This window comes from Saimiri boliviensis, chromosome 12 (genome assembly GCF_048565385.1).
Source record: "Saimiri boliviensis isolate mSaiBol1 chromosome 12, mSaiBol1.pri, whole genome shotgun sequence".
NCBI lineage: Eukaryota > Metazoa > Chordata > Mammalia > Primates > Cebidae > Saimiri > Saimiri boliviensis.
Genome location: NC_133460.1, coordinates 3,138,588 through 3,166,420, shown reverse-complemented (window position 1 = coordinate 3,166,420; position 27,833 = coordinate 3,138,588). Strand labels below are relative to the sequence as shown.

The 27,833-nt window shown below is 47.9% G+C and overlaps 1 protein-coding gene across 2 annotated transcripts in view; it reads right to left on the bottom strand.

Annotated features, from left to right (window-relative positions):
- Nucleotides 1-27,833, bottom strand: part of TMEM114 (transmembrane protein 114) — a 44,716-nt gene that overhangs the window by 6,919 nt on the left and 9,964 nt on the right. Inside the window, exons 3-4 of one of the 2 annotated variants that reach the window (XM_074383181.1) lie at nt 19,866-20,003; nt 16,847-17,335 (exon numbers count right to left, since the gene is read on the bottom strand). The exons of the other annotated variant lie outside the window; for it this stretch is intronic. Coding sequence (XP_074239282.1) covers nt 17,103-17,335; nt 19,866-20,003 — 371 coding nt within the window. The 3' untranslated portion in view covers nt 16,847-17,102. Of the gene's footprint in view, nt 1-16,846; nt 17,336-19,865; nt 20,004-27,833 lie in introns of those variants that run through there. 2 annotated transcript variants of the gene reach the window in all.

Here is a 27,833-nt window from a genome sequence, read left to right as displayed (position 1 = left end):
ACTCAACAAATATTTGTTTAGCATTAACTGAGCCCGGCATTAAGCTGGGTCCTGTGCATATAGAGAAGAAAACACATGGTCTCCTCACTCAAGTGGTACATTGTTTACTGGGAAGTAAAGGGGGTGACATTTGAGCAGGGTCTTAATGGATATATAGGAGTTCACCAGACAAAACCTGCTGAATTTTAAGAACATCAAGTGGCCAAGCACGGTTGTTCACACCTGTAATCCCAGCACTTTGGGAGGCCAAGGCAGGCAGATCACGAGGTCAGGAGTTCAAGACCAGCCTGGCCAATATGGTGAAACCCAGTATATACTAAAAATGCAAAAAAAAATTTTTTTTATTTTTTTTAAATAAAAAAAGAACTAGCTGAGCATGGTGGTGTGCACCTGTAGTCCCAGCTACTTGGGAGGCTGAGGCAGGAGAATCACTAGAACCTAAGAGGTGGAGGTTGCAGTGAGCTGAGATTGTACCACTGTACTCCAGCCTGGGCAATAGAGGGAGACTCCATCTAAAAAAAAAGAAAAAAAAAAATCAAGTGACTTGATATTGCTATAAGATACAAGTGAATGAGCAGTCAGTAGATGACCCAACCTGTTGAAACAAGGAAGGATAATTCATAAGACACGTAGGAACAGAGCTTGCTGATAAGTTTAGACATTACCCTACAGGCCACTGGACTATAACTGCTTTACATAGGGGTACCCCTTTTTAGTGTTCAGAGATTTCATGGCAGTAGTTCAGTGCAAATTGACTGAGAAAACACATCACAGCAAAAGTCATCGTAAGTTCAGTGATGCATTTAAATTAATTTGTACTTTGTTCAACCCAATCAAATTTATAGACATTTGAAAAATAGCTGCACCCAGCAAAACACACACTGTTCTCCTCAGAGATATAAATAAAATATGAGTGTGTCTATTCCAAGTGGTTACTCTTCTCCCCATCATCTTCTCTCTCTCTCTCTCTCTCTCTCTCCCTCCCTCCCTCCCTCCCTCCCTCCCTCCCTCGCTCCCTCCCTCCCTCCCTCTCTCATATCTTATCTTGTGAGGCTTAGCATTGAAATACAGTTTCCACAGTATGTGTTTCCAGTGTGGTTATAACTTGTGGACCCGTTTTATCAGATGCTCCTGTTTTTTTATGTAATCATGCCTATATTGTACCCTTTCTCTTTTCTTCCTAAATGTCCTCCTCTTTCTTCTATGTTCTTGATCGATAATTTATTGTCAGCCAGTCTCAGTGGCTCACATCTATAATCCCAACACTTTGGGAGGCAAAGGTGGGAAGATCACTTGCATCCAGGAGTTCAAGATCAGCCTGGGCAACATAGCAAAAGCCCTTATCAACAAAAAATAAAAAATAACCAGGCATAGTGGCACATGCCTATAGTCCCAGCTACTCAAGAGGCTGAGGCAGGAGGATTGCTTGAGCTGGGGAGGTTGAGGCTGCCGTGAGCTGTGATCACACACTGCACTCAGCCTGTCTAACAGAGTCATACTCTGTCTCAGAAAAAAAAGCAAAATCATTGTCATCATCATTATCATCTGTTGCCATCAAGTTACATTTTGATATGTTAATCTAATTTTGCGGTCTTTAAATATTCATGTGTATCCGAACCACCTAGAGCGCTACTCAAATATAGATCGCTGGGTGTCATTGTCAGAGTTTCTAATTCAGTAGATCATTAGTGGGGCCTGAGGATTTGCTTTTCTAACAAATTCCCACATAAGGCTGATGCTGCTGATTCAGGGGTCACGCTTTGAGAACCAGTGAGCTCCCTTATCTCCTTTCTCCTACTGTATTAGCATTTCATCTATGGTTTTATCAGTTTCTTACATATTTTATTCTTCTTAAAATTCTCAAACCTTTGATTTCACAAATAAATACTCAGTCAGGCTCAGTGGCTCATGCTTGTAATCCCAGCACTTTGGGAGGCTGAGGGTGAAGGATTGCTTGAGCCCAAGAGTTTGAGACCAGCCTGGGAAACATAGCAAGACCCTATCTATAGAAATTTTAAGTTTTCTATAGAAAATTTAAAAATTACCTGGGTGTAGTGATGTGTGCCTGTAGTCCCAGCTACCTGGGAGCTGAGGCGGGAGGATCACTTGAACCCAGGAGATGGAGGCTATAGTGAGCTATGATCATGTCACTACACTCCAGCCTGGGCAACAGAGCAAGACCCTGTCTCAAAACAAAAACAAAATGCTCAAAATGAATGAAACAATTCTATTAAGAGTGTAAATGTTCGTAAACACATACATGCAATCCTAATGAACACTTTTACGTGCATCACGGTATTTAAGATCGATTGTGTACACATTATAGAATTTCTTAACTCATTTCAAACTGTTAAATCAACGCATGTGATTTGTGTCCCTTCTACTTGTTACCTGTCGGTAATTGTAAGCATTTATAAATGAGAAGCCAAGAATGTCATGTGATCTCTTTAGGTTTACACATTTACCCGAGAGACTAAATGTACAGGCAGTGGCCAGAATCTATATAAAGACAGAACCCTGACCCAACAATCTGCAGCCAGCAGCCCAGGGCACCAGCCTGCTCTCTGGAAATCAGACTTGTAGGAAATCTGGCCGCTATACGTAGCAACTGGCTCAGGAAGCCAAGCAACAACCTCTGTAACAATCAGTCCCAAATACCCAGGGTTCAAATAATAACTGATAGCTTCCCTAAAATTTTTGTCCCTGATTCCAACTGGGGATAAACCAAAGAAAGCTAAAGAGACACCCCCGCCAGATCACAGAAGATGCCCACTTCTAATTATCCCACCTTCAGGTTCCCCATGACAGCAGCTCCAATCAGACCACACCTGGAGTCTTCTTTCTCTTCTGCGATAAAGGTTTCCCTCTCCTCCATCTACCTCTGAGTCTCTGCCAGAACATGAGTGATGCTGGCTGACTCCCTTGCTATGGCGAGCTCTGAATAAATAGCTTTTGCTTGTTCTTATTTGGTTGGGCTATGTTTATTTCTAAAGCTAACTGGGAGGACAGGGGAAAGCCACCACCAGCTGAGCCTTGGGTAAACGTATCTACGCATTTTATCAAAGACCTGTGTGTACAGGACCCGTTAGCATGTTTATCCAGTCTGCAAATAACGGTTGCTGCAGGTACATGTTCTCAGGCTGTTTTCCGGAATTCTGTTGAGGGATCGTGCAGTCTCGTTGACAGCAAATACTGCTAGAGGAAAGAGGGCATCATGAAGGAATGTTTGAGCTGAACGGTGCCATGATGTCTGCATTAAAGACCCAATCCCAGCAGCTGTGTGGAGGATGAGGAGTAAGAACGGACAGAATGTACAACCAAGATTTATCCAAAGGTGTTAAGCAAAAACACTAGACCGGACTCTGTCTCTGTGCAGGCCCTCCCTTGTCCTGAAATGCATTCCCATTGCTCCCAGAGAGGCCTGCTTTCTTTTCTGAGCACGAAGCTTGGCAAGGTTGTCTTCTCAGGTAAAAAGAGGTCTTTGCGTGGCCTCTGAGCGAAGTCGTGGGGAAGTGCCAACCAGTCATGGTTATTTAATTAGCCTGAGAGACTTCCATCAGGAAGCCAACAGGCACGTTCACAGCTGAGAATCCCCTCTTAATTGCCGGGCTTGGGAGGCCCATCACTCCATTGATGGGCCTGTGGCTTGCTCTTTTGACCTCCAACATCTGGATTTGTTGGGGCCGTGGAAATGATTCCCAGCCCAGGTGATAAGGATTCAAGGAACAAGACTCTGGCCAAAACATTTGGCCAGACTTTGTTCATTTCATGAGGAAGGGGAAATGCAAGTTTCACGCTCCTGGAACGGCTGCAAGCAAGACCCTCTGAAAAGACTGTTCTTCAAATAAGTTAGATACTGTGAGTTTGAATCCAGGCTTGAGACCCTGGTAACGGCGGGACCCTGACTGAGCAAGTGGCTTAGCCTCTCTGCCTCTGGATTTTCTCATTTGTGAAACGGATATAATATGAGCTCCTGCCTCTCAGGGTTGCTGTGAAATGATGCATTTAAAGGGTTTGGCAGTGTGCCTGACCCATAGCAAACTCTGGCGATTAAAACGCATGTTGCTTGAGTCCTGGATGGTACCTCTATAGTTTCCTACAGTTAAGGTCAATGGTTCTCAGATACTAGCCAGGTACAGCATGGCTTTACAACCTTTTATCCGTTATTACCTCCCTGATGAGTCTTTTAAACTTTTCTTCCTAATCGTCATTCCACACACACCCTTGAAATGATAGAACAGGTGTACAGTGTATCTGTTTGCTGTACTGCGACCCTTTGCAGGGCCATAAACCATTGTATGATTCGACACCTTTCTCACTTTCCTAAAAGCCAATTCTCTGAGCAGAGATGAAATCTGACAGGCATTTTTTTGTCCTTTTTCTTGCCCGTAAGAAGTGAGCTAAAAATTGCCATGTATATACGTATACCAAAAAAAATGTACCCATATAAGAAAAATGCTTTGTTTTCCTTTAACTGACGGGAATGACCATGTGAAATATTTCAATTTTACGTAGTCAGTGGAGGAGCTGGTATTAAAGAGAAATAAAGCGTCTTCCAATTTAATGAAGAGAGTGAGGGAGAGAGATCCAGCTGTTGCCTGCATTAAGAATGCATGATCTCAGGCCAGGGGTGGTGGCTCACTCCTGTAATCCCAGCACTTTGGGAGGCTGAGGGAGATGGATCACCTGAGGTCAGGAGTTCGAGACCAGCCTAGCCAACATGGCAAAACACTATCTCTACTAAAAATACAAAAATTAGCCAGGAGTGGTGCCTCATGCCTGTAATCCTAGCTACTAGGGAGGCTGAGGCAGGAGAATCCCTTGAACCCAGGAGCAGAGGTTGCAGTGAGCCAAGATCAAGGCACTTCACTCCAACCTGGGCAACAAGAGTGAAACCCCATCTCTACAACAACAACAACAATACAAAAGAATTCATGACCTCAAAGTAAGATCTGTGTGAACTGAGAAAAGCATAAAAGTTCACATGCATTCTGTTTAAAGTTCAACCTTTTATTCCAAGATATCATATTTTCCTTCCAGTATGTGTGAGGGAGAGATAGAGATGGTTGTAACAGGAAATGGTAATGATTACCTTTTTGTACGCAGGGTTGTGTCCTTGTGCTCGGGCGATGGCTGAACTTACTTGCCATGATGGACTTACTTGATGGACTTACTTGCCATGATGAAAAGTAAGTAACAGAACTTCTTCCTGTAGTAGTCAGGGTTCTCTGGACGGACAGGACTAATAGGATAGAAGTATATATGAAAGGGAATTTATTAGGGAGAACCGGCTCACATGATCACAAGGTGAAGTCCCATCACAGCCTGTCTACCAGCTGAGGAGCAAGGGAGCCAGCAGTGGCCCAGTCTGAGCCCCAAAACCTCCAAAGCAGAAAAGCCAATAGCGCAGCCTTCAGTCTGTGGCCGAAGACCCAAAAGCAAGAGCCCCCGACAAACCACTGGTATAAGCCAAGAGTCTAAAATTCAAAGAATTTGAAATCTGATGTTCGAGGGCAGGAAGCATCCAACTCAGGAGAAAGATGAAGGCCGAAGACTCAGCAAGTCAGCTTCTTGGACCGTCTTCTGCCTGCTTTTTCTAGCCGTGTTGACAGCCAATTGGATGGTGCCTCCCTATGCTGTGGGTGGGTCTTCCTTTCTCAGTCCACTGACTCAAATGTTAATCTCTTCTGGCAACACCCAGAAACACCCAGATACACACAAAAACAGTACTTTGCATCCTTCCATCCAATCAAGTTGACACTTGGTATTAACCATCACAGTACCCTAGAATTTTGCTTGTGTTCTGTGGAATCTAAAATCTGGACTCTCCTAACAAACACTGAGCTCTTGGCGCTCTGAAGTTTCACCTCCTGTCTACTCCCACATCCACACATGCTTGTGGCTGCTAGAGAGATTGATTCCCTTCCTCACCTAGTGGTCCTGGCTAGACCCACAGGATAGAACATCCACGACTCTCCTCCCGAGAGAACCACAGTAGAAGAGGAGTGAGCAAACATTACTGGGCACAGCTATTCTGCACCTCACCTTGTGCTTGATTTGCAGAACTACAAAGATAAATGCTACATGGTTCTGACCCTAAACAAGTTCGAAGTCTAGCAAAGGTGACGGAGGTCTCCCACCAACCTGTTTGCTCACTCTTTCTTCTTCTCCTGAGCAATGTGTCTCCCAGGAAACATGCTCTGTTCTCTACCACTGGAGGATTTTTTTTCTCCAAAGACAGGATCCCCTAGAACTCTGGTAAAAATTCTCTGCACTGTTGTACTTACAATAATATTTAAGGTAAAAAACAAAGATGAAAACGTCAAGGCCAAATTAGGTGAGCATCGCATAAGAACAGAATTTCACAGATGAACAGTTGGTCCCAAACTCAACTTCCTGGTGGCCAAAGCAAAGAGAGAAAGTTTATCAGTGACAACATTCCCAGTATCCTCAGTTGTAAACATACTAAAGGTTGACAAGAAACATTGGCTTTCTCTCTGTGAAGCAGGACGGAAATCAACTTTTCAAATTCATCTTTCCAAAACCTTTCATAGAATAGCACAATTGATATTACAAGAGCATCTAAAACAATATCCTGAAATAAAATTTAACAGTGTGTTTCTAGGGGTGTTTTATTAAACTTCTCCATTCAAGAACATGTACCAAATGTAAAACCCATGGTCACAATTGTGCAAAACTGAGAACCACCCAAATGTGCTTCACTAGGTTGTTGGATACACAAACTGTACTATACCAGAACCATGGAATACTACTCAGCAATGAAAAAGAACAAACGCAACAATGTGGATGGATCTCAAAGGTATTATGCTGAGTGAAGAAGGGCCAATCTCCAAAGTTTCCATATTTTATGATTCCATTTCTACGCCATTCTCAAAATGACAGAATTCCAGAGATAGAGGACAGATGAGTGATTGCCAGGGGACAAGCAAGGACTGCAAGGAGGGCCAGGTGCAGCGCCTCACACCTGTAATCCCAGCACTTTGGGAGACTAAAGCAAGAGGAACACTTGTGGCCAGGAACTTGAGAGCAGCCTGGGCAACACAGCAAGACCCCATCTCTGCAAAAAAAAAAAAAAAAAAAAAAAAAGTAAATATTAGCCAGGCATGGTTGTATGTGCCTATAGTCCCAGCTACTAGGGAGGCTAGGGTAGAAGCATCACTGGAACCCAGGAGGCTGAGGCTGTAGTGAGCTATGTTCATTCCACTTCACTCCAGCCTGGGCAACAGAGCAAGGCTCTGTTTCTTTAAGGGAAAATTAAAAAGACTACAAAGCATAGCTGCATGGAGCTCCACTGAGGTGATGGAAAAGTTCTGCATTGTGACTGTGCTGTGCACAAATCTATACATGGTAGAAATTTGCACCAACTGCGCGCGCGTGCGCGCGCGCGCGCGCGCGCGCACACACACACACACACACACACACACACACACACACACAAGGTAAGAGCTGCTTAACTGACAGTATTGCAATGTGGACTTCCCAACTTTGATATGGCACTGCCGTTATGTAGGATGTCACCACCGGGGAAAGATAAGTGAAGGGTTCAAGGGACTTTATGTACTATTTTTGGCACTTCCTGCAAGACTATAATTATTTCAAAATAAAGAGGGGAAAAAAGACAATGGCTGTGCCCTAGGAACCTACCTGCTCCTGAATCCTCTAACTCAGGGACCCCAGCCTCCTGCCCTGAAGGTGAAACCTTTCTGGCTTCTGCACAAACCCCTCCCCTCCCCACCCAGCAGCCCTTGATCCTCCGGTTTAAGCAGCTCCCAGGGCCCGCAGAGCTGTGATTCGGAAGTCGTCTTTGATCAGTCACTTTAGGTCGCTTACCACTGAAGCTGCCTGTATTAAGCTCTCCCCGAGTGATCTCCATCCTTTATCCGGGTCCTTTGATGGCGTGGTTCTGGTCACTTGCTAATCCAGCCGAGGTTCCTGCTTCCTGCCAGGTCTTTCTTCTGACTCTTCATCCTTCCCTTTGTTCCTCTCACCCTTTGCGTGGTGGAGAGGCTGGGATGGCGACTGCGGGACTGCACCGGAGTGCTGACCGCTACCGTTTCATTCCTCTGGTCTGAGAAACGCTAAGCTGGCTCTGGGGCATCAGCTCAGTGCCCCTGCTTTCCAGATCAAGAATCGAGACCTGTGATTTAAGGGTCATTGTTTCCTGTCACTTTGAAATTGAAGTTCTGGAAAATCTGGCCATGGGTGTTCCTTGTGGCTGCCTGTAGCCAGAGAACTCTTTCAGGAGAATGGAAATCTCTGTAGAATCCAAAGAATCAGGAGATGGAGATTCAAAGACTTGAATCTTTTTTTTTTCTTTTCTTTCTTTCTTTTTTTTTTTTTTTTTTTTTTTTTTTTTTTTTGAGACAGAGTCTCGCTCTGTCGCCCAGGCTAGAGTGTAGTAGCGTGATCTTGGCTCACTGCAATCTCAACTTCTCAAGTTCAAGCTCTCCTCCCATGTTAGCTCCCCAAGTAGCTGGAACTACAGGCCCACGTAACTGCAGCTGCTCGTTGTTTTGTTTTGTTTTGTTTTGTTTTGTTTTGGAGACAGAGTCTCGCTCAGTCACCCAGGCTGGAGTGCAATGGCACGATCTCAGCTCACTGCAACCGCTGCCTCCCAGGTTCAGGCAATTCTCATGCCTCAGCCTTCCAAATAGCTGGGATCACAGGCATGCGCCACCATGCCCAGTTAATTTTTGTGTTTTTTGTAGACACGAGGTTTCACCATGTTGCCCAGGCTGGTCTCTAACTCCTGAGCTCAAGTGATCCGCCCACCTTGGCCTCTCTAAGCCTGCTTCACTGTAATACTGTCTCCAGAACAATAAGAGATGCATTTGAAAGGCCTTCGGTCCTTCGATTTTCCCCTTCATTGAATGCCTCAGCCCTGCAAACTGATGAGGCTGTGTGACTTCGGGGGGGAAAAATGGGTGGGGGTGGGCAGAGTGGCTCAAGCCTGCAATTCCAGCCCTTTGGGAAGCCGAGGCAGGGGCATCGCTTGAGACCAGGGGTTCGAGACTGCAGTGATCTATGATTGCACCAAACTCTGTCTCTAAAAATAAGAATAATAAAGACGAGGCACCATAGCTGAGCAGAGAGAGGGTCTCCTTGGCCTCTCATAGCCCCGTCACAGCACTTGTCTCCGTTTGGAACCATGCATGTGACACTCAGTTGATCCCCCACCCCCAACCACAGGGGTGAGCTCTGCTTCTGTTTTGCTCACCACACAGTGTCTGCTGGTGCACGGTAAGTCTTCCATAAATATTTGCTGAATGTAACAATGATGGCGTTAAGTTCAAGGAGTGAGGCCAGGTTCAAAAGGGCTGGAAACGAGTCAGAGCAGCATCATAAGAGCAGCTGACACTGACTTAGCACTCACAGATGAGAAGTCCTGTTCTAAGCGCTTCGCCTGCTGTAACTCATGTAATGGCCACCACAACCCTGAAGGAAGGAACTGATGTGAGCCCTGTCTTAAGGATGAGGAAGTGGAGGGACAAGGAACGTAAGCAGTTTGTCCTTGATACCACAGCTGGGAATTCAAACGTCCATAGAGCCTGTGCCTTGAGCCCCCGTGCTCTGCCGTCTCCCAGAAGTAAACGTGGAAATGTGGTCTCGTGGGTGGCTGCAAGTCAGGTGAGGCAGCCTTTAGTACCAGGACCTGCCCAGTCACAGGGTTTCTTTCCTCTCTTCTCCCTGATCACTCCTTCTCAGTAACCTTTGCGGTCTCCTCTGGTTCGCCCATGTAAGTTGGTGTTTATCGTGCACATTTCCTGAGCTCTCTTCTCTTCGCATGTCACTCTGAATCTCTGAGCGCCTCATGGGACCCGGAGGTTTGCACTACTGATGCAGGGCAGGTTCTTGGCTTAGCCCAGGAAGGAATTCAAGAGCAAGCCCGTGGTAGAAAGAAAACAGCTGTATTGAGGAGGTGGCAGGGTGACAGGTGGCGGTGACCGCTCCTGCAAGAGCAGGGCTAACCCAGAGGCAGTGTGCTGAGCGGAGCAGCTCCGGGAAGTTGTGCCATCCTCTCTGTACCCATTTTTAATGACATGCTAACTAAGGAGCAGCCTTTCAGAATGGCTAGAAAATGAGCAGTAACTTGGTAGGGGAGTGTGTTGCCATTGCCAGGGTTGGTAACTTCCTAGTGTTGTCATGGCAACAGTAGGCTGTCATGGCGCTGGTGGATGTCTGTTTCGGTACTTCTTCCCAGCTTTCACCAGTCTTCAATTGGGTCCGGAGTCCAGTTGCACCTGCCCCCTACCTCGCTATCATTTTCATGTCGATGACTCCCCAGTGCATCTGACCAGGTGATTCTCTACCAGGGCAATCATGTCCCCCAGGGGACAGCTGACAATATCTGAAGATGTTTTTGATTGTCATCATGGAAAAGAGGGGTGAAGTTGGCATCTACTGGGTGGAATCCAGGGATTCTGCCAAACATCCAACAATGCAGAAGGCAGCTCCCAAGACCAAAGAGTATCTGGCCTCAAATGTCACTAGTATCAAGGTTGGGGAAGTGGTTGACCCAACCCTAAGAAATATCTCCAACTGCCTCTTGGATGTGTCCCTCTCGGATACCCCCACAGTGTCTCCAGCGCTGTCTTCCAGAATGAATTTACTATCTACTCCCTCCTTCAACACAACCTGTCGGCATGCCTCTCATCATTTTCCAGCTCTGTGAATCACAATACCGTCCACACTCATATTTCATCTGGGAACCTGGTCTCTTCTTCCTGCATCAATCACTCACCCAGTCCATCAATTCTACCTTGTAAATGCCAAGTCTGAATTCTTCTCTCCTTCCCGCCGGCTCTGCGCACGTTCTCTCATCTACACACGCAGCAGCCCCTCTGCTGGCCTCTGTCTCTGCAGTTTTACCAGACTCTGCTGCTCCAGCCCATCACTCAAGCTGTAGACCGAGATCCTTCTAGGGCACAAAAGTATCACCTCCTCCCTAGAACTCCCCACTGGGTTTCCTTTTGGGTTGAAAAGAGGTGAAAACATTCATCCTCTTCATCTTTTTGGGATGATAATGTTCTAGAACTAGATGGTGGTGATGGTTGCATGACGTTATGCAGGTAGTAAATGCCACTAAGTTGTGTGCACCTTATTAATTTATTTTTTGAGATGGGGTTTCGCTCTTGTTGCCCAGGCTGGAGCGTAATGATGCGATCTCGGCTAACTGCAACCTCCGCCTCTGTGTTCAAGCGATTCTCCAGCCTCAGCCTCCCGAATAGCTGGAATCACATGTGCTCACCACCATGCCTGGCTAATTTTTTGTATCTTTAGTAGAGACAGGGTTTCACCATGTCAGCCAGGCTTGTCTCAAACTCCTGACCTCAGGTGATCCACCTGCCTCCCAAAGTGCTGAGATTACAGGCATGAGCCATGGTGCCCGACCCATGTGCACTTTAAAGTGATTAAAATGTAAATTTTAGTCATGTGTATTTTATCACAATTTTTTAAAACCGTCCACATTGATCTCAATGCTCGTCCCTATGGCCTTCTGTAACGTGGCCCCAGCTGACCTCTCCAGCCCCTATTCTTGCTGAGGATGCAACTAAGTAGTTGGATTTTCCTGGGGACCAGAGCTGGAGGTGTCTGAGATCCCACAGTAGAAACAAGGATTTGGTGAGGCTTGAGACAATAGGCTACACTAAGAGAGGGTAGCAAATTGTGCTTTCTTAAGGTGGTTCTAGTATATCTCCAATCCCCCACACGCTTATTACAATATGACCTTGATATGCCTCCCAGGGAGGTCGAGGCCTGTGCCCTGTCCTTGTGAATCAGAACAGGCTTGTGACTGTGGCAGAAGGGATGCTATATGACTCCTGAGACTAGGTCACAAACGGTAATCCAGCTTCCACCTTGCCCATGGGAGCGCTAGCCTTGGACCCAGGAACTGCCATATAAGCCTCCCAACAGCTCTGATACCGCCATATTGTCAGAAAGCCCAGTCTAGCCCATATGGAGAGCCACATGGAAAGGCCCCAAGAAGACGAAAAGAGAGAAGTGCTCCGCCTGCCCTGAGCTGCTCCACTGCCTGCTGTTCCAGCTCCAGCTACTGTATGAGAGAGGCCAAACCAGAACCGCCCAGCTGAGCCCTTCCATGATCCTCAAGTCTCAAAGACCACAAGAAATATACAAGGGTCACTGCTAGTTTTAGCCATTACATCTTGGGTGATTTGTTAGGCAGGTACAAAGAAAATGTGTGTGGCCCTTAAGAGCACAGGTCCTGGTCAACAGCCTTGGTCCATTTTCCAGAAACAACTAATCCAGGAAATGAACTTGGATAATTATTTCCTGCCTCGGAGCCTCAGTTTCCTCATTGTGGGAACCTACCTGCAGGTTCCACCTGCTTCACAGACATCATGGGAAGACTGACAAAGATACAGCACAGTCATCACTTGGTAATGTGAGCTGTTATTAACACTCTGATCTTTCGGAAATAATCTTGTGATACAGTGACTTTAATAACTTCTTCAAGCTTCCCTAACAAACCACCACAAATTAGATGATGCTTAAAACAACAGAAATGTGTTCTCTCACTATTCTGAAGGTCCAAAGTTCAAAGTCAATCCAGGCACGGTGACCTATGCCTGTAATGCCAACACTATGGGAGGCCGAGTCAGGCAGATCATGTGAGGTCAGGAGTTCGAGATCAGCCTGATCAACAAGGTGACAGTCCGTCTCTACTAAAAATACAAAAATTAGCCAGACGTGTGGTACACGCCTATAATTCCAGCTACTAGGGAGGCCGAGACAGGAGAATCACTTGAATCCAAGAAGCAGAGGTCGCAGTGAGCACACGCCACTTCACTCTGCCTGGCCAACAGAGTGAGATGAGACTGTGTCTCAAAAAGAAAAAAAAAAAAAAAGTTCAAAATGAAGGTATCAGGTGGGCCATGCACCATCTGAGGACTCCAACGGAGGACCCTTCCTTCCCTCTTCCGTGTCCTGGTGGCTTCAGGTCCTCAGCTTGTGGCAGCACTACTCCAACCCTGCCCTGTCATCACGTGGCCTTCTCTCTGTGTATCTCTCCATCCTCACATGGTCTTCTTAGGAAGACACCCATCATTGGATTTCAGGCCCACCCTAATCCAATATAACTTCATCTGGACTATAGTAATTACACTGTGAAGACTTCTTTTCCAAGTAAAGTCACATTTACAAGTCCTGGAGTTACAACTTCAACATGTGAGGCATATGCCTGAACCTGCCAGGATCCCCCATCAGCCCAACATTCACCTCCAGGAGAAGGCACCAACGTCAGCACTGGGGACTGAGGCTGGGTGCATTCATCTGTTTCACACTATTAGTAAAGACATACCTGAGACTGGGTAAATTTTAAAGAAAAAGAGGTTTAATGGACTCGCAGTGCCCATGGCTGGGGAGGCCTCACAATCATGGCAGAAGGCAAAAGGCACGTCTTATATTCACTAATCCTAATATGAAGCCAGGGTTGTGAACCACTGTCTTAAAGGTACATTGCTGTCAAGAGAGAATCCAAGTGGAATAGAAAAATAGAAGAGGAGAGGGCAAGATAGGATGGAACAGAAGGGATCAGAATAGACAAGAACAGATCAGAACAGGACAGATCAAAAACAAACAGAACAGATCAGAACAGAACAGAACAGAACAGAACAGAACAGAACAGATCAGAACAGAACAGAGCAGATCAGAACAGAACAGAATAGATCAGAACAGAACAGAAGAGATCAGATCAGATCAGAACAGAACAGAACAGATCAGAACAGATCGGAAAGGATCAGAACAGAACAGATCAGAGCAGAACAGAAAAGAACAGAACAGAATAGATCAGAACAGAACAGATCAGAACAGAACAGAACAGAATAGAATAGAACAGCATCCCAACCCCACTTAATCCTCAGCACCTCCTTACTCAGGGCCATGAGCACCACCCAGTGCCTTCTCCCTCCCCACCTCTCCTTTGACCTCCTGTTTCTCTCAATCAACCCTCCCTCTTTGTTTCCCTCAAACACAGAAGCCCCCTCCACCTCAGGGCCTTTGTGTGCTGTCACCTGCCTGGTCTGCAGTTTCCCTACCTGCAGGTTCCTCATGCAAGTCTCACAATGTCACCTCCTCCAAGAGGCCCTTTCTGATCGACCTCCCTGGAGTCACATCGCATGTCTCCCAGACACCTTTCATGCCATCACCTTGTTTTGTTTTGTTTTGTTTTGTTTTGTTTTGTTTTGTTTTGTTTTGTTTTGTTTTGTTTTGTTTTGTTTTGTTTGAGACAGAGTTTCACTCTGTCACCTAGGCTGGAGTGCAGTGGTGCGATCTCAGCTCACTGTAACCTCCACCTCGTGAGTTCAAGCAATTGTCCTGCTTCAGCCTCCCAAGCAGCTGGGATTACAGGCTCCCCCCACCACACCCAGTTAATTTTTATATTTTCAGTAGAGATGGGGTTTCACCATGTTAGTCAGGCTAGTTTCGAACTCCTGGCCTCAGGCGATCCACCCCCACCCCCCACCCAGCCTCCCAAAGCGCTGGGATTACAGCTGTGAGCCGTCAAACCCAGCCTCATCACCCTGTTTTGTTTTCTTCGTAATATTAATCACTGTCTGAATCTCTGAGATAGATTATGGGTTCATGTGCTTATCATCTGTTCCCATATGAGCTAGGAAGGGTGAGGATCTTCTTGGCCATCCCCACTCATGTGTCTGTCCCCAGTCCCTGGAATAGTCTCTGACACATAGCAGATGTCTGGCAGGCACTTATTGAATGCATGATGGCTGGGCAAATGAATGAGAGGCTTCTATGTTGTCAGTTCCTGGGGTTTTGGTTTGTTATTGTTCACTGTTGCTGGCTTAGCCGTGTCTCAGCATTTCCCACGGTGGACATGTGGGACCCAATGTCCCGAGCATCGTAGGATGCTGAGCAGCATCCCTGGCCTCTTCCCACTGGAGATGCCAGTAATACCACTCCCCACACGCACTCAGAACAACCGAAACTGTCTCCAAACATTCCAAAACGTCAGGTGGGGGAGAGAATTGCCCCAGCTGAGGACTCCTACCCTGCAGTGTTTAATCCAGCCCTGGACGCTAGGTGGGCTGAAACTAACTTGGAAATGAAATCCTGCCTCTGGTGCAGTTCCAGAAGATGACCAGCAGGTGGAAGCAGAGACCGCCCTTTCGGTAGTACGCTTGCCCTCACTGCAAAAACTTTTCTTTTACCCTCAGCCTGGCAAACCTTTACTCCTGTGGGGCCTTGTGAGTCATCCACGCCATTTGCGCCGTTCCAGATTGGACAGGACGTCACAGCAACATCCTGACCCCAGGAACGGAGAGCCAGGAAAGAAGCACAGGCGTTGGCGGGAGTTAGCGGAGGACCGTCTTGGGATCAGGTAGTTCTGAATTTTACTCCCGTTTGCAGCCCTTTCTCTCCTATGCCCTTAGTCCAGTTATGTTAACCCGCTGGTGCCTCAGTTTCCTCATCTGTACCCTGCTTTGCTTATCTGCTTGTCCTCAACACGGGCCACACATTTCATATGTCTCTCTCTCCTCAATCATGCGGCACCCCAGAGAGCAAGGGCTGGGTCTGGAAGACTCACTGCCCGCTAGTTGCTGGTGTGTACTGGCCTTCCACTGGGTGTTTGTTGAGTGACTGGCTGATTGACTGGCATGGAGAATAGCTCAGGTGCATAGAAAGTACTCAGTGGGTGTCAGCTCTGATGCAGACAATGCTGATGTCACAGCGATGATGATGTTATATTGTTGATAACGGTGTTGTCATCTTTTAATCCACACCAGTATTCCCCAAACCATCAGCACCTCCCAGAGACCTTCCTAAGCCGAAGGCTCCTCAGGCCCTCCCCCTCCATCTCATGACTCGGAACCTTACAGGAACAGAATCTCAGCCACGGTTTGGGGCTAGAATTGCCTGGAGAGCTCTTAAAAGACACTGATACCTGGACTCCATCCCTGGAGAATATCAGATCAAAGATGCAGCCAGAGCAGTAGAATTTTTGGAAGATACCCGGTGATTCTAAGTGCAGCAAGGTGACAACCCTTCCCTGTCACTTAACAAATGCCCTGGCTCAGTATTTATGGAAACGGTGGCTTGGTTCAGAAGCCTCACCATCTCCTGGAAGCTAGGTAGAAATGTGAGTTCTTGGGTTTCACCCAGGCCTCCTGGCTCAGACACCCTGGGGTGGCATCAGCCTGTGAGTACCAACAAGCCCATAGGGCAGGCGTCCCCAGACTACGGCCCGCGGGCCACATGCGGCCCCCTGAGGCCATTTATCCGGCCCCCCGCCGCACTTCAGGAAGGGGCACCTCTTTCATTGGTGGTCAGTGAGAGGAGCACAGTATGTGGCGGCCCTCCAACGGTCTGAGGGACAGTGAACTGGCCCCCTGTGTAAAAAGTTTGGGGACGCTTGCCATAGGGTCTTGGGCAAGCTAAATGTGAACAGCACTGCCCCAAGGGACCCAGATGTGGAGCCCATTCCCAGGGGCAGAACACCAGGATGAAAGGAGGGACGGGTTTTTCTGCCGAGGGCGGAAAAGGTAGGATTCATCCTGACGAGTGCTCTATCAATTGGCCGACCTCTTAGGAGTCTTGCAGCTTCATACTGTAGACCTAACCCGACCACCCGACCCTGTAGAAAGCCAATGTCTTGAGAGTTATTTTAGAACAACAGGAACTCCAGGCCAAAAGCTCCCCAGAGAGAGCTCAAGGCTTTACAGGGCCCAGGAGGTGGGGCACCCTCTCCCTTTCCCAGACCCACCAAGGAGCTGATCCAAGGGGCACGGGTGAGGAGGAAATGAAGGGAGAGAGGTTGCCAGGACCTTGTACTCTGTAAAGCTTTGTGTGTCATTAAAGGATCATTTTTATTTCCTGTGAAGCAGTTTGGGTCAGCCAGGCCACACGGACACATGGACGTGAGCACACAGGCACGAAGATAACAGCTAGACCCCGAGCTTAGTCCGCGGGGCTTGGGGCGGGGGGTGTCACCTGGCCTCCCCGAGTGGCCTTGGAGGAAGAAGGGACCACACAGCCCACGGAGATGAGTCGATGACGCTCTGGGGCCAAGCCCCTCCCTCCCCTCCTCGACCCAGCTCCCATGCTCATACGTCCTGGTCCTGCCTCCGTCTCAGGCTGAGCTCGCGGGCTGCTGCCAGGAAGCTGACCCCGGTGAGCAGCTCGGTGATGAAGCTGATCCAGCCCAGGGCCAGGGACCAGCCGAAGCGGATGTCCACCTGGTCCAGGAGGGCCTTCTCCTCCAGGAGACAAAGCGCCTCCCGGAAGGCGGCGGCCGAATACGCTATGTAGATGCTGATCCCAGCAAGGGTCACCATGGCTGCAGGGACGGCAAAGGGAGAGCAGATCAGCCCCCGCCCCCTCCCACCCAGCACTCCCTCCTCCTCCTCACCCTGCCCAGCGTCTTCACTCCTTCCTGCCCCAGGACCTTTGCACGTGCTGGTCTCCCCGCTGGAGGCGCCCACCCCTGCTTCTCCGCCTGCCGTCGGCAACTCCTACTCTCCCCACAGATCTCAGCTCATGCTTCGGTTCCTGGACTTGCCCGAGCAGTGATTCCACAGCTCCATACAGCTGTCCATCACTGCCCCGGTCACAGTTGCAACTTCACATTCGTCTGCGATTTTTTCTTTTTTGGACAGTCTCGCTCTGTCTCCCGAGCTAGAGTGCGGTGATGCGATCTCCACTTGCTGCAACCTCCACCTCCCGGGTTCAAGCTATTCTCCTGCCTCAGCCTCCCAAGTACCTGGGACCACAGGCGCCCACCACCACGCCTGGCTAATTTCTGTATTTTTAGCAGAGACGAGGTTTCACTGTATTGGCCAGGCTGGTCTCAAACTCCTGACCTCAAGTGATCTACCAGCCTCGGCCTCCCAAAGTGCTGGGATTACAGGCATGTTTCTGTAGTTATTTAACTAACGGCTGTCTCCCCAGGGGCCTGTGAGTTGCCAGAGGGCAGACACACCTGTGGGTTGGCTCATTTTCCATTTCCCAGCACCTAGAACAGTGCCTGGTCCATGGTGGTTCTCCAGAGAGATTAGATTTGAGCCGCATTGTCCAGTACAGTAGCCAGTGGCCAGTTAGACGAGGCTATTGAAATTTAAGTTAATTAATTGAAGTAAAGTTAACAGCTCAGCGCCCCCATCAGCACTCGCTGCCCCAGCCTGGTTCGCAGCTCCCGAGGCATATCGCAGGTTAGGGAACTTCTCCACCATCCCAGAAACCAACCAGGCAGTGCTGGTTTGGAGAATTTGTCATTGGGTGAATTATTAATGCCAGTATTATAATAATTGTAAGTGGCTGGAGGAGATGAAGCTTTGCAATATGTTCAGCTCCAGGCATCCCTTTTGTTTTTTTCTCTGTGGATTCCAAGTGTGCATGACATCACCGCTGTGTTTTTCTTAAATGAGGAACATTTCAAATACACTAGGGCACAGGGAACCGTAAAGCAGCCAGCCACGGGATGAGTCCCGGTTTTCAAAACCCCGGTCCACTGCACCAAGCCGTGGTGTTAACCTGCCGCTGTCTATCAACCTGTTGTTTTGATTCATCTTGTTTTTGTGTGTGCTGCTGTTTAATGGACAAGTAAAACATTGCATGTACGTATGGTGCGCAGCAGGAGGGTTTGATGTGTGTGTGCACACTGTGGAACAGCTCGGTCAAGCTGTTCAACACAGGCATGGCCTCACACACTTAGCATTTCTTTTGTGTGTGGTGAAAACTAAAATCTACTCTCAGCGATTTTCGAGAACTCGATATACTGCTGTTAACTGCTGTCACCATCATGCCCAACAGATCAGTGGACTTCCTCCTTTTGCCCTGAAATCCGTGCCCCCAGCCTGTTCCACTCTGTTTCTATGAGTTTGGTGACCGCTGGTCCATTCTCTGTTATTGTGAATTTGGTTCTTCCAGATTCTACATAGAAAAGAGATCATGAGGTGTCTTTCTGTGCCTGGTCATGCCCGTTTTTTAGTCAATCAAAGCAGCATCTGTTGAGAAATGCTGAGTGTATGATGGACTATATCGTTTGCTACGAAGAACGATGGCCAGGAAAACCTAGCTGCCCCCTGCCTCCCCAAAGAGAAAACGCCCTGGGCCATTCTAAAGTGGCAGGACAATGTGTAAATATCATACGCCGGTTAAAGCAATTCTTTAAGCTCGGGATACCTGACCCTGCCCCCGTGGCTGCCTCGTGGGGAATACTTTTTAGTTTGTCTGTGATCAGTGGTAAACGGGCACCAGCTGCCTACTCGGCATATTTTATGTTGTGAGAAAATACGGAACATCTGTCTGTTAATAATGATCACCTGTTCAGAGAGAATAAATGTGTGGGTCAGCGTCTGCTCCAGGCTTTCAGCCTGGAATGTTGTCAGCCCCTGAGATTCTCAGCTCAGAAGGCTGCTGGTTCCCACAGTTAGACTGACTTCGCTGTTCTGTCTGGGTGTCTGCTTCTCAATGCCTTCATCGCCACCTGGGTGGGGGTCTCTACGGCCAGGCTGGGCTCAGTAAGTATCTGTCAGAGGGGTTGATCAGCAGAAGAGAATGAGGGTGGCTGGAGCGAGGGTTTCTTGCCAGCTCACAGCCCTGAAGCTGGAAGCTATCACGAGTTCGGGCAAAGGCAATACATGCGGCGGCTTTGGTAAAGTAATGAAAAGGATTCTTGGAAGCTGCTCCCTCTGCACGGTTCCTGTCTTTGAGCCAGAAACTAGGTGATTCTGGGCTGAAAACCACTATCTCTTCCAAGTGAACCCCAAGAGGCCCTGGGAGCTCCCGCCTATGTTGAGGGTTCATACACAGTACCCACCACCCACCCCCGACCACAAGCCAGAGTCCCAGGCAGGGTGGGCACCTACCTCCAAAGAGGAAGACAGTTCCGGTGAGCAGGAGTGGGAGGTAAGCTCGAAGGAGGAAGCTCAGAAACCCTGTCATCCCCCCAAAAACCATCAGGATAAGGCTGAGCGGCAGCAGAATCACAAACGTCCCGTGCATGGCTTAGAAGAGACAGAGAGGACACCAGGCAGAGGAGAGTTACTAACATCCTTCATTCAATCAGCAAACACTTCCCCAGCACCTACTAGAGCTGGGGAAAATCCACCCTGTCACTGCCCCGGTGATTATTACTTGTGCTGTTGATGATGATGATGGCCACAACAGCAGTGGCTGAGACTCATGTGCAAGGCTGTGTGCTTTGTTGTTTGTTTTGCTTTTGAGACAGGGTCTTGCTCTGTCACCCAGGCTGGAGTACACTGGCACCACCATAACTCACCACATCCTCAGCCTCCTGGGCTTAAGGGAACCTTTCACCTCAGCTGTCCGAGTAGCTGGGACTGCAGGTGTGCACCACCACACCCAGCTGATTTTTTTTTTTTTTTTTTTGTAGAGATGAGGTCTCACTATGTTGCCCAGGCTGGTCTCAAACTCCTGGGCTCAAGTGATCCTCCTGCCTTGGCCTCCCAAAGCGCTGGGATTCCATGTGTGAGCCACTGTGCCCCACCAGAACTGGTTTCTAACAAGAGGGAAGCCACAGTGCAGATGACCATACATATCACGAATTTTTCATTGCAAGACTGGGGTGTTAGGAAGAACCTGGGTGGGGGGCGGTGGCTGCCAGTCGTTTGTGCCTTGGCTCTGTCTCCACAGCCGTGGGACCTTAAGAGATCTAAAAATCACTGTGGTCCTTAGCATGGCATTTTGGGGCCAGCACTTCCTGATCATTTGGAAGTTACCTTATCTCAAGGCTGGCTTCACTGACCGGAGTGCTGGCCCCGTTCTCTACAAGAACATATTTGTCGCCACAAGGAGGAGCCTCGTGCAAGCTTTTTGGGTTTGGTTTTGTTTAAAGCTTTTGCCAGCACCTGATGCATCCATCATCAAGCTTTTTGGATGGGATGGGGGAGCAGGGACTCTGCGGATGAAGGACTTTGGGCAATGAGAGAACTAAACGGGACGCTGTTATTCTCAGGGCATGAGGGCCATGTGCTGTGTGGGATAAACAAAGTGAGGGGAGAGATGCTGCCTCCCCACCCCCCATCCCCTGTTGCCGAGCCAGACAGATCCACCTGGAGAAGAGTCCTGCATTGAATATATTTCTCTCATCCCCTCTCTAATAGGATCTGGAGCCATTTCTTGAGAACTCCCAACCCCAAACAGTCAAAGATAAATATTAATACAACCGACAAAAATCAGCAGGCCAAGAAGAATGAGAGACATGAAAGTCAAGACCCATGGTTGGGGGTGAATGGGGGAAGAAAAAGAAGAAAGGAGGGAAGTCTTAGGCCTCAAGGTCTATACCTCTGCCGCTACTTTGGCTCTGACCTTCCCAGCAGCCAAAGGAAAAAGAGAAATGAGTGCAAAGTGGTTTTTTGTTTGTTTGTTTTAATCCATTCATTTACCAAATGTGTATTGGTTGTTTACTATAAGCTGGGTGCCAAGCATCTTTGAATCCTTTTGGCAATAGGATAGTTATGAAAATCAATACTTGCTTCTCATCCTTCAGTTCAGTACAAGCTAAGCATCACTTGTCCTGGGACGTCTTTCCTTACACTGCATTCACCACTGTCCACACAGACAAGTGCCCTTCCTCTGTGCCTCCTCAGCACCCCATAGGGACAGGCGTTTATTACCTAGTATTGAGGGCATCTTAGTCACTTTTATGTCTCACCTTACAGGACGAGAGTTCCTTGACAAGGAAGATCTTGCCACGCACGATTGTATCGCAGAGGTTCTGGGACGTGGTAAGTGGTGAACAGATATGTGTTGACCAATGTCTTGAATGAATGAATCAATGAGTGAATTTTGAGGTAGACAGTGTGGCTCTCAGGCAGAAAAGCTATGGCAGTTTCTAGGAAATAACACTGAGGAAGCCTGAGAGAGGACCTCCTGGTGATGAAAAATAGAGACTTCAGAGCCAGATTATTTTTGCACTTGATTTCAGGCTGACTGTGGGGTACTGGGCATGTCATTTAATTACTCAGAAATTTCCGCTTTTTACGAAATGGAGGTAGAAGTATACAGCTCGCAGAACTATAACGCTTGTCTGCCATAGTCTGAGCACTTTGCGAGCCCAAGGTAGACAGATTGCCCGAGGTCAAGAGTTAAAGACCCCCTTGGCCAACATAGTGAAACCTTGTCTCTACTAAACCTAAAAAAATTTAGCCGGGCATGGTAGCAGGTGCCTGTAAATCCCACCTGCTCAGTAGGCTGAGGCAAGAGAATCACTTGAACCTGGGAGGTGGAGGTTGCAGTGAGCCAAGATCATGCCATTGCACTCCAGCCTGGGTGACAAGAGCAAAGAGCAAGACTTTGTCTCAAAAAAAAATTTTTTTTTAAAGGCCGGGTGTGGTGGCTCTCACCTGTAATCTCAGCACTTTGAGAGGCCGAGGCGGGCAGGTCACCTGAGGTCGAGAGTTTGAGACCAGCCTGACCAACATGGAGAAACACTGTCTCTACTGAAAATACAAAATTAGCCAGGTGTGGTGGCAGACACCTGTAATCCCAGCTACTCGGGAGGCTGAGGTGGGAGGCTGAGATGGGAGGCTCGCTTCAACTCGGGAGGCAGAGGTTTCAGTGAGCCGATAACATGGCATTGCACTGCAACCTGGGTGACAGGAGCAAGACTTCATCTCAAAAAAAAAAAAAAAAAAAAAAAAAAAAAAAAAAAAAAAAGAGTACTTGTAAAGACCACAGGGCAATATGGGGCAATGTAGCACAATGTTTACTGCTGTGTCCTGCAGAGTAGGCACTAAATAAATGATAATGATAAAGACGCCGATGACAGCAATCTGCTCTGTGACCTCCGCTGTGACCAAATCACTCGGTCTTCAATCCCTCAAGTGGCACTGACTTTGGTGAGTCAAGGAAACAAGACTGAACTTCCTCCCAGTGCTGCTGTGGGATGAAATACGAGTACAGGGGATGAGACCGACGGTCTTTTGTTGAGAAATGTTAAGTTGTTGAGAAATGCTAAGTGTATGAACATGGAGAAATGCTGAGCGTATGATGGAATATGTTGTTTGCTAGGAAGAAAAATGGCAAGGAAAACCTAGCTGCCGCCACTCCCCACCCACACACAGCCGCTGCAAAGTAGCAAAGTACTTGTGACATTCCAAAGTGGCAGGACGACACACACATATCACACAGCGGTTAAAACAAGTCTTTAAGATACCTGACCCTGTCCCTGTGGCTCCCTCATGGGGAATACTTTCTAGTTCGTCTGTGACCAGTGGTAAGCAGCCACCAGCTGCCTACTTGGCATATTTTGTGTTAAGAGAAAATACTGAGCATCTGTTTGTTGATAATAATCACCTGTTCAGAGAGAATAAACGTGTGGGTCAGCTTCCACTTGAGACCCTCAGCCTGAAATGCTGTCAGCTCCTGAGGCTTTCAGTTCCAAAGACTGCTGGCCCCAGGATAGACCCACTTTGCTGTTCTCTCTGGGGGTCTGCCTCTCAGTTCCTTCACTGCCACCCGGGTGGGGGTCTCTATGGCCGAGCTGACTCTCTGTAGTCTTTCTTGCTTGCTTGCTTGCTTGCTTGCTTTTAAAAGGAAAAATCTTGGGCAGGGAAGTACCACGGCTCATGCAAAAACCTACTCCTTTAAATTCCATTCCCTGCACACCATCTTCTCCAGACTGTGGCCGAGAAAGGAAATCGTTTCTCATTCAGAAATTAATGAGGTTTCCCAGAGTTGATGCAGCCCCAGCGGCCCCATGTGAGTTCCCCAGTGGTGCTGCAAGCTGCCTTGACATCCACGTTCAATTAAACGTCTGCGTAAGAACAGGCTCCCCGTGAGAGAACTGTAAGATCTCCTGCTGAGACTGGGCTTAGCTTTCTTTGGATGTGTGCCCTATTCTCTGCTATATTTTTTCCCCAGGATTGTGGTTTTCGAACCTGAATATCGATTCCGAGTTCTGTTCTCCTTGGAAATATTCCCATCTGTCACCACATCTCAGAATGCACTTGGGGAAAATACTCCTCTTCAGAATGCGGAGATGATAAAAATAATATTAATCACCAATTTTGGGGAGGTGGTCTGGGCTACTGGGAAGTGGTGGATATTAGTTTGTGAAGAGTTACAGTCAAAAGACCAATTAATAAGAGTCTGTGACGTACAAGCTGTGTGACTTTGGACAAATGACTGGACCATCCTGAGCCTCTTCTGCAAAATAAGAGTGAAAACACCTGCCCACTGATCTCCCAGACCTTATTAAATTCAGCAAACGTATTAGGAGTGTCTGCTGTGGGTCTAGCTCCATGCTGAGCACTGGTATAAGGACGAAAATAAATAAGGCGCAGACAGTTCCTCTCTTGCAGGCTTGCTGACTGAGTATCTATATAATTAACCATCCAAACCACACTTTTGAGAATGAAACAATCATCAACTGTATTAAATTATCTCCCATGGCCATAGGCGTCTGCAGGAACTAGGCAGAACAAACCAGGACCGCTGGTCACTGCTTCTCCATTTGTTTCAGTAAACATTTCCGTAACACCCGCCACCTATGCTCACCAGGGTTCCAGTGTCAGCTCTGTCACTTCCAGCTGAGGGGCCTTTGGTGAGTTACCTTATAACATTCAAGCCTCAGTTTTCTCATCAGCTAAATGGGAATACTAACAGTATGTACTTGACAGGATTGTGTATTGAGGATGAGATAAAATGGACAAACTTCTCAGAATAGGGCTGGTCACGTCATAAGCCCAGTAAGTGTTACTGTTTCTCAGCTTCCTATTGGGCTATCTAAACAAAATAATGTGCCTGAAATCTTGCAAAACTTTTGATAATAGGGAAAGCCTGTTACAACCAAACAGATCTGAGGCGGCGAGACCTGATTCCCGTTCATCAGTAAGCCTCTAATGAACCCCTGTGATGGAGACCAACAGTTTCCAGCTCCTGGGAACTGGCGTGGCGCTCATAGCTAGACTGCGGTGTTTTGCTAGATGGAATCTCTTGGCACTCCGGCATCACGTGAGGTCATCTGAGACTACAGTACAATGACCCGGCAAGGCCACTTCACAGACGGCCTAAGCACAGGTGGAAACAAGGTCTCTGTGGCACCCACAAAATCCGAACAGCCCCTTCTCCAGCTAATATGCATGTTCCTACTTGTTCAGTCACAGCTAGTCTGCCTCCTTATAGATAAGATTGAGATATTTGGTCACAGAATTGTCTCCACTTCCCCAGACCCTCCAAGGTCACCTCGTCAAAGCCTGAATCCAGTAAGTCCTTCCTAGCAGCTCTTACTGAGACACCCCACAGCTCCCCCCGGTATGTGTTCCCCTTTGTGGCAATAAGCAGTAAACCCCATATCGCACTGCAGGAGTGTCCCTGGTGATCTCTAGGCGGAAGGCATTGACAGGGGCCAGGGGGTGTCCCAGGCACGGACGAGGAGGGAAAATACAATGGAGCAGGACAGACGGGGCAGGAATCAAAGGCCAGCAAGACCTGGAAAACGTCTTCTTGTGATGTGTTCTCGCACATCCCTGAATGCCCAGTAACTAGCAGCACAGAACCTAGAATATAGTACATGCTCCTTGTGCAACAGATGGCTGAGTTAGTGAATGAGAATGGGAAGGAAGGAAGGGAGGGAGGGAGGAGAGAAAGGAAGGAGATTAAGTATTTGCTGAGCATCTCATAGGTGCAATATTTGGGCATGGGTATTGTAGAGGTACGAAGGTGAATCAGACATAAATCCCACCCCCTTGGAACTTATAATTCAGAAAGGAAGCTCAGATTTGGATATAAGTTGCTGTAGTGGCAGGTGGGTCTTAAGAGTCTTAGACAGCCATGTGTTAATTCAGAGAAGCCAGGCTAAGTAACATGATCACAGGCCCTCCACGTGAGGCACCGAATTTTAGAGGAAAGAGTGGAGTATTTAGAGTTAGACCTGAGTGTGGTTCTCGTTGGCCGTGTGACTTTGGACGTGTGTCTCATTGAGCTTCGATTGTCTCATCTGAGAAGTGGAGATGGACCCTCTTCATCTTGACAGGAGCCGTAACAGATGACTTGAACTCAAGCCCTCACTGCCAGCCACTTCCCCTCCCTCTACCTGGCATAGCTAATTGGCCCCTTCCTTCTCCCGGGGCCCCTGAAGCAGGGTGCCCAGCAATGTCTGCCTTTAACAGCTGGAGAGGAATTATGTGAGGCAGCTACTAAGCTGGATTCAAAAGCAAACTTCCTGAACACTGGATTTCTGTCTCAGTTCTGTCATTCCCTGTTGGTGGTCTTGGAAGAGAAGGGTCTTGTGTCTGAGGCCAGCCAGACACATTTACCTACCATGTACCTTAGGTAAGTCCCCTCACCTGTCAGCCCTCATTTCCTCATCTTTAAAAATATTTCAGACTTAAGACCTACCTTCCTCCAGGGTTGTTTTCCAGATTAGTGTTGCTTTCTTTTTTATTTTATTTTATTTTATTTATTTTTTTTTTTTTTTTTTTGAGACAGAGTCTCACTTTGTCACCCAGGCTGGAGTGCAGTGGCACCATCTCAGTTCACTCAGCCTCGTGGGTCCAAACAATTCTCCCATCTCAGCCTCTGGAGGAGTTGGGGCTACAGGTGCCAGCCACCACTCCCAGCTAATTTTTGTATTTTTCTTTTTTAGCAGAGACACGGTTTCACCATAATTGGTCAGGTTGGTCTCAAACTCCCGACCTCAGGGGATCCACCCACCCCAGCCTCCCGAATTGCTGGTATTACAGGCGTGAGCCACTGGCGATGTTTTCAAAAGCACTGAACTCAACCCTGAGCGTGTGCATTCATTCAGAAACAAATGCCTTGGGGCCCCCAGTGAGGGTCAAGCCATGTCCTAGGGTCTGGGGACACCACAGTGAACAAGGCCACTCCCCTCCTAGAGTTCTCAGACCTGAACAGGAGCCAGTAGTAGCCAGGAAGCGAGAAAACAAAGATCATTGCAGGCTGCGATGTGTCACAAAGGTAGTCAGCGTGATGACGAAGAAAAACTTGTGGGCAGAGAGGGTGGGGGGTGGCGGGGGCTTGTTCTCGGATCGGGTGGTGGTATTAGATTCCTGTGGCTGCTGTAACACATAAAGGCAAACTGAGTGGCTTCTAAGCAACAGGAATTTAGTGTCTTACAGTTCTGGAGGCCAGATATCAGATAATGATATCTTCATTATCTACAAAATGAAGATACCAGCAGGGCCATGCTCCCTCCGATGGTTCTAGGGGAGAATCCTTCCTCCTCTCTCTCCTGTCCTGGGAGCTGGCGGCAATCTGTGATGCTCCCTGGCTTGGGGGTATATCGCCCCAATCCCTGCCTCCATCCACACATGGCCATCTTCTCCTCCTCTTACAAGGACACTTGTCATAGGATTTAGGGCCCACCAAGTTAGTCCAAGATGATTTCACCTCAAGAATCTTAATATACCTGCAAAGATGGTCTTTCTAAATAAGTCACATTCACAGGTACTGGGGCTTAGTACATGACCATTTGTTTTTGGGAGTGATATCATCCATGCAGTACCACATCTGGGATGGCATACAGTAGGAACTCAATAGACAATAGCTGTAATTATTAGCTGGAATTACCAATAATATTAAAATGTTGGCCAGATGCAGTGGCTGACACCTGTAATCCCAGCACTTTGGGAGGCTGAGATGGGTGGATCACCTGAGGTCAGAAGTTTGAGACCAGCCTGGCCAACATGGTGAAACCCTGTCTCTACTAAAAATACAAAAATTGCCAGGCATGGTGGCACAGGCCTGTAATCCCAGCTACTAGGGAGGCTGAGGCAGGAGAATCACTTGAACCTGGGAGGCAAAGGTTGCAGTGAGCCAAGATTGTACCACTGCACTCCAGCCTGGGTGAC